The sequence below is a fragment of the Eschrichtius robustus genome, chromosome 18 (assembly GCF_028021215.1).
Source record: "Eschrichtius robustus isolate mEscRob2 chromosome 18, mEscRob2.pri, whole genome shotgun sequence".
Lineage (NCBI taxonomy): Eukaryota > Metazoa > Chordata > Mammalia > Artiodactyla > Eschrichtiidae > Eschrichtius > Eschrichtius robustus.
In genome coordinates this window covers 5,370,255-5,376,555 of record NC_090841.1, presented here as the reverse complement: position 1 = coordinate 5,376,555, position 6,301 = coordinate 5,370,255, and the positions used below count along the sequence as shown (strand labels likewise).

The 6,301-nt window shown below is 51.8% G+C and overlaps 1 protein-coding gene across 2 annotated transcripts; it reads right to left on the bottom strand.

Moving 5' to 3' along the window:
- Positions 1 to 3,459: 3,459 nt before the first annotated feature.
- Positions 3,460 to 5,887, bottom strand: RASL11A (RAS like family 11 member A). Of its 2 annotated transcripts, XM_068526565.1 has the most exons (4): positions 5,701 to 5,887; positions 5,274 to 5,330; positions 5,096 to 5,175; positions 3,463 to 4,161 (listed from the first exon to the last, which is right to left on the bottom strand). In XM_068526565.1, exons 1-4 carry the CDS (start codon positions 5,822 to 5,824, stop codon positions 3,694 to 3,696), a joined length of 729 nt encoding a protein of 242 aa, XP_068382666.1. In that variant the 5' UTR covers positions 5,825 to 5,887; the 3' UTR covers positions 3,463 to 3,693. The 2 variants fall into 2 exon arrangements, with proteins under 2 accessions (XP_068382667.1, XP_068382666.1); XM_068526566.1 differs by lacking the exon at positions 5,701 to 5,887 and having other exon boundaries at positions 3,460 to 4,234; positions 5,274 to 5,303.
- Between the last annotated feature and the right edge of the window lie 414 nt (positions 5,888 to 6,301).

Here is a 6,301-nt window from a genome sequence, read left to right as displayed (position 1 = left end):
GAATTGGAGGAGGACACGTCTGGCCCTAACAAAGTTAATTTTCTACTGGGACGGAGGTACCCGAGGGCATCCGAACATGAGGGATGACAGTATTTCATCCGGGTTCAGCACATTTCTGCTCTATGCCGGAATGTCCGCTATCACAACCCAATCATCACTTATATCAGTTCACTCTTCCTTGAGCTCTGGCTACCTTAATGGTGTTTGGAAGACAATTGTTTGGGGATTTTTTCCCCCTATATCACATCTTTCTTATTGAGTGTCAAAGTAGCTTGAGACGAATTTTAACAAAGTCTTTCAAAATATCCCTCCTTTTGGAGACAGATCAAATGGTAAGAATAAATTATTAATCACACAAAGTATCTTCCCACTGTAAATTTGAATTGGTAACTTTGCGTAATGAGAAGTTAAAGTTGCAACACATACAAGGGAGAAAAGCTACTCGAGTCCCACGTTCATGACTAAACAGTCATCTGGTCTTTCCTATTTGCTCTTTTGTTCACTGCCACCTTCCACGCTATTTATTTTAATCCATTTCTTTAAATGGATATTAACAAACTCCTGAACTTCCCTTCACCTCAACACGAGCAAAACAAATTTATTTCCTTCTGTTCTAATTGATTTATTTTTCCATCATTCAAGTTTGCTTTTCATAGGTCGCATGTGAAGTACAGCATGACTGTAGGATGTACAGTTGAGCCATTTGGATCCCGTCCATTCTTCTAGAACCTCACTGATAGGCACATGAATTAAATCATTCTGCAGTCGGAGGGCAGAATTAAAGCCGAGCCCTGACCAGAAGGAGAATGGGTGGTGCCAATGGAGAGAGATTCAGGAATTTCAAGACAGAGTGAGTATGGCCGGGGGCGGGGGGGGGGGGGCCGGAGGGGGGGCGGTGAAGAGAGACCAAGGATGCTGTAGTTCCTCCCCCCTTGTGAGGATGGAGGCGACCCTCACACTGATGATGACACCTCGGCGGTAAGGCAAACCTACCAACTGAAAATGCATAGACTGTCCTGTCCACAGCCACCTAAGTTTTCAATGTTCTGCCTAATGTTTCAGGAGTTCTGCCCCCGTCAGCAATATAACGACACCCAGGGCTCTGAAGGCTCTGTCCTCCTGGTTCTGGAGGGAAGAACCTGGCTCAGGGCCCAGCTTCCTCTCTAAGGGCTTCCTTGGGGCCCAGTCAAGCCCAAATCCTCAGATCCACTTCCCGACACAGAAATCTGACAACATTCCCCCCGTAACCGTCTCCTGATAGCTCCAGTCTCCCCTCTTCTATGTCCAGCGCTGCTATCTCAGGAGCCTTACAGGCATTCTCCAAGCACCTGACCCTCAAGAGACCCCGCTGCCATCAGGAGAGACACTGAGGTCCCCACGAGACCCAGAGGCCAGGTGCTGTGCAGGGCCGGATCTGGGGACCAGAGAAGAGAGGAAGCTCTGTGGCCCTGGAAGTCAGTTTTCTGTGATGCTGAGGACAGGAGAACCACTTTCTGCCCGAGCCCCTGAGGCTGCTCCTCCCTCTGGAACTGCCCCGTGACTCATCCTTTGACCCCACTGGTCCACACTGCGCTGGATCCTGGCAAGCGCAAGGGCTCTTCCTGTCCCCAAGCTCGCTCACGTGGAACAGGATCCTGGCTGCCTTGGGACGTCTCCTGTGCTGTTCTTTAGCTTTTACATTATGATTGACCTTTTCCTCATGGGATGTTTGATTTCAGCTCCTTGAGGGCAGAAGAGCCCTGGCACCGGTGCCACCTGGGCACGCTATGGGTATGGCAGCAGTTAGGAGGACCAGTTGCTCTCATTTCCACGCCTCAGTGTTAAGATGGGTGGTAGGAAGCAGGAATGGCTGATGATCGGAAGAACTCCTTCGGTGCTGAGAGTATGCAAAGAACAAGGAGAATTAGGCACGTTTTAAAACATAATGGAATCCAAAACAATCCCCCCGAAACAACAAAAAAAGATAATGGAATCCAAAATATACTTTTTTTCTTATATGGATGCACCTTTAGATGTGAATTATCTAATATTATTAATCCTTTATGGCATTTTGCCTAGACACCCCCCAACTATAGGGAAGGGTGGTGTTTAACATCACAGGTCTGGACACAGTCAAGGGTAATGGTCTGCAGTGGCCAGAAGCTGCACGTGTCATTTCCTGTCACTGCTAATAAAGAACCTTCAACTACTGAGAACACCTTCTGTCCTCGTTCTGCAGAAGTGGCAAGTTGTTTCATTGCAATCTGCCATGGTTGTCCTTGGCACCAAAAACAATATAGTCACTCATTTATTCATCAAATATTTACTGAAAACCTACCAGTCTATGTGCAAGCACTGGGCTAGAAGCTTGGAATACAAAGTCATAAAATGCAACGACTGCCCTCAAGCAGTGCTCCTTCCAATGGGGGTGACAAATAGCCTCATGAAAAGGTTGGGTTATAACACAAATGCTACAGGAATAGAGGAAGACTCAGAGAAGGCACCCCAGGAGTTGAATGTAGCATGTGACTTGGGACTTGAAAGATCTTTTAGGTGGAGAATAGGACAAAATATTCAAGGGAGTAGTTTGTGCCAAGGCAGGGAGGCATGAAAGTTCCTGGTGAAGAGTGAGAAAGTCAGAGTGTTCTGTTGGAATGGATTGTCAGCTGTGTGTGTTTGTGTGTGTATGTGTGTGTGTGTGCACGTGCATGTGTTTTGGAAGGAGGGGATGATGAGTGTGGAGAGGTGGCAAATAATCTTGATTCCATGCCTCATTTTATCCAGCAGATAAGGGGAAACTAGCCGAGTTTTTTCAGTCATGGAAATAAGATGATCAGGGTTGGTTTTAGTAAGGTTGTCCTGGTGTGACGAAAGATTTAGAGCCAAGAAACCAGAGCCTCGCCCACACGCTTGCTTGCCCATCCAGGCAAGAGCTGTAAAAGCCTGGATTAAGGCAAAGTGATGCTTTAGAGAAAAATAGGAGAGAGAATTGACAGACCGGGTGCGCCATTGGTTAGGGTAAAGGAGACAGAGAGGGATGGAGGATTTTCCGGCAACTCCAGGGAGGGTGCACTTACTGACAATGGGAATGCTGGAAGGGGGGTTGTTTTTTTAAATACTGGTGGAGAGGATAAACTCCCATTTGCACCAATAAATAATAATGTTATTCATGTCATAATTTTTTAGCATCTGTGCACAATGAACCCCTTCCGCTGAAAATCACATGGTGTCAGTTTCATGCCTGGGACAAAGTGCCCTAATTAAAGACATCCTGCAGTTACTCAAATCCCTTTCCTCCTCTGCAGACTGTCCTTTCTCCCACACCAGATTCCCTCTGCATCAACCCCTCCCTGCAGAAGCCACCAATCAGAGTTCAGACTGGGGGTAAGCTTGGAGCAGTTCTGGGCTCTGGTGCAAGTATGATTTCTATAAAAAGACATTTAAAAACAAGGAGCAATGTTGCCATTTGCCTTTAATGGAAAAGTGGCTAGGAGTTACAGTTTTAAAAAAATCTTTTATTAAAAAAAAAAAAAAACTCTATCCAACTTCTAGGCAATCACCGTTTGAATTTTCAGAAATACACATACACTTGAAAACCAACAGTTTGTACAAAAATAAACTCTGAACGTGTGATTAAAAAGGGTGACCCCCCAGTCTTCTCAGCTGCATGAGTGCGTGATAAAAAGGGGACGAGTCCGTCCAGTGGAGATGGGTCTACCCCAGGGCGGAGGGGGCCTTGGCCTTGGAGGAGAGAGCCTGCTTGAAGCGCCTCTTCAGGTCCTGCATGTTGGGAGAACGCGGCCGGGGGATGATGGAGGCTCTTCTCCTCTCCCCACCGAGGCTGTGCAGCTTGCTCACTTCTTTGCAGAGATGCTGAAACACATCACAGACATCTTCGTAGTTTTCACTGGTGGAAATTTCCAGGAACAGGCTGCCCAGCTCGTTGGCCAGTTGGATGCCGTCACGGGTCTGCACCTGTCGGGCGTGCAGAAGGTCCCCCTTGTTGCCCACGATGATGACGGGGGCTTTAGAGTCGGGGTGGACCTTCCGGATGTGCTGGTACAGGGGGCGGATAGACAGGTAGCTGTCATAGTCCGTGATGGAATAGACCAGCAGGAAGCCCTCTGCCCACTGCACGCACTTGGACAGGGAGCCGACCGCCTGGCTGAGGCTGTCTTGGACCTGAAAAGAGCAAAGTGAGCCCGGATCAAGGACGCCCTCGGTGGGAGAAACTGGAAAGAACATCAAAGCGACCCTTGAAAAAAACGTTTGAAAAAGAAATCACTAAATATAGTTTCAGAGTCTACCCAGCTTCTGCAGAAGGAGGCTTTTGATATGGAAAGAGCCAAATCTCAGGCAAGCTCCCTGCCTGGGCTATCGTATTAGCTGTTACCGACACATTACTTTTAACCCCCTTGCTTGGCAGGTAGCCTGTGATTGAACCAGTCTGTGATGACTTCAATGAGAACTTCAACTCAGGATGGCGCAATTTTTAGGGAACTAACTCAGAATAAACAGAACTTTGAAAATAAGCCAAGATAAATATCTATTCCCCAACCCATAAGTATATTTTTAGCATGTCCTTCTTGAGAATGTTACAGAAACAAATTCCTTCTTTCTGTTCTTCCACAAGACCTTTCCTCCCTAGAAGGGAGAGCAATTAGTAACTTGTTAATCAAGTTACATTCCTGACTGCTTGCCATGGGGTTATCTGATTGGAATTACTGCGAGGAACAGCGAGAAACAGGAGCACTTCGGCGGTCCTCGCTAGGGGAGAAGACCCTCCCCAGAATCCCACCCCCACAGTTTTGTTCCGGGTTCCAAGGCTGAGCTGCTTCTGACAGAAGTGGTGAGACCCGTGTAACCAGCGATGCCCCCGGCCAGGGCTGCGAAGAGGTTAAGCATCTCTTCCCCTTTCCGAGGTGGCAGACGGGGGAAGGCGGCCTCTATAACCACCCACCCTCCCCGCCCCCCATCGTGGACGGTTTCTAACACCCCGACGACTGGCCCCACCCGGGGACGGCACATCCCTCCGTCTGAACGCGTAACAGGCGCGCTGAGACACCGGGCTCGGGCCTCTGGGAGCGGAGGAGCCGCCTGCTCTTGCAGTCCTTACCTGGAGGCCCCCGGGAGTGTCCTGGATCTGCAGGGAGAGCTGGTCTCCCTCCACGCACACGAGCCGCGAGTACAGCTTGCCTGGAGAAAGAAGGAGAGTTGAGTTTTAAATTCTCACACTCTCCTCAGGAAAAAGAAAATCAGAGCACGCAGCCTCAACAGAACGAAACGAACCTAACCTGTGTTCGGCTCATAATCGCCAATGAACCTCTTGGTCAGGAAGCGCACAATCATTGCTGAAAAGGAAAGAGGCAAATCAGCCGAAGGGCTAGGACGAGACGGTCAAACCGGGACCGTCTCGGGGAAATGGGGGTGTGACGGGCCGCAGTACCGCGGATGCTGCCTTCATCCTCAGGCCCCGCAGCGCCAAGCGTGCGGCCGCGGCCTCCGCGGGTTTTGGGGCGGGTGCGGCCCGGGGTGCGCTACGCGCCGCACCGGCACCCATTCTCCAACAGGTGCCCGCCGGCGAGGGCCCAGCAGTGCAAGGTCCGGGGAAGCGGCGGGAAAGCAGGCTGGCGGGGGGAGGCCGGCAGCGGCCTGGAAGCGTCCGGGCCCCCCTGCGCCCTCCCCTCCGCCGGGAGCCCCCGTTTTCCCCGGGGCGCTCACCGCTCTTGCCCACGCGGCCGGCGCCCAGCACGGCCAGTTTGATGTCCCTGGGCAGGAGGTAGTCGGAGGAGGACTCGGGGATGGGCGCGAGCAGAAAGTGTCCGGACATGGTGGGCGCCCGCATGGAGCGCGCGGTCGAGCGCGGGGACACCGGTGCGCGGGGACCTCAGCCGCCGGCGCGGCGGGCCGGGCCGGCGGCTTTTAAAGGGCTGGGCGCGCTGGGGGCCCCGCGGCCGCCTCCGGCTCCTCCTCTTCCCGCCCCTTCCCGCAGCGGCGCGGAGGGGGCGGAGCCGGAGAGCCCAGGGCACCGTCACCGCGGCGCGCGCGCCCGCTTTGTGACGGGGGCCTACGCTGCTCCGGCCGCCGGGCCCTGGAGGTCTGGCCTCCGCTGTGCCTGCGTAGCCCTGGCGGCCCCCTCCATCCTGCAGAGGCGAGACCGGGTCACTAGACCAGAGATCAGAATTATGAGCTGGGGGACGAAAGAAAGGAAAAATGCAATCGGTCGGATGTTTCTGCAACAATGGGAAGGATAAATTCCTGTCGAACGTTGCCCTTTTTATTTTTGAAAGGTGCTGAGGGGTGACATTATTAGGAAAACGAG

Excerpts from the sequence above, each read along its gene's own strand:
- RASL11A (XM_068526565.1), bottom strand. The coding sequence starts at position 5,824 with ATGCGGGCGCCCACCATGTCCGGACACTTTCTGCTCGCGCCCATCCCC. Across the intron at positions 5,331-5,700 it reads CGGCCGCGTGGGCAAGAGCG|CAATGATTGTGCGCTTCCTG; the intron begins GTGAGCGCCCCG and ends TTTCCTTTTCAG. Across the intron at positions 5,176-5,273 it reads CGATTATGAGCCGAACACAG|GCAAGCTGTACTCGCGGCTC; the intron begins GTTAGGTTCGTT and ends TTCTTTCTCCAG.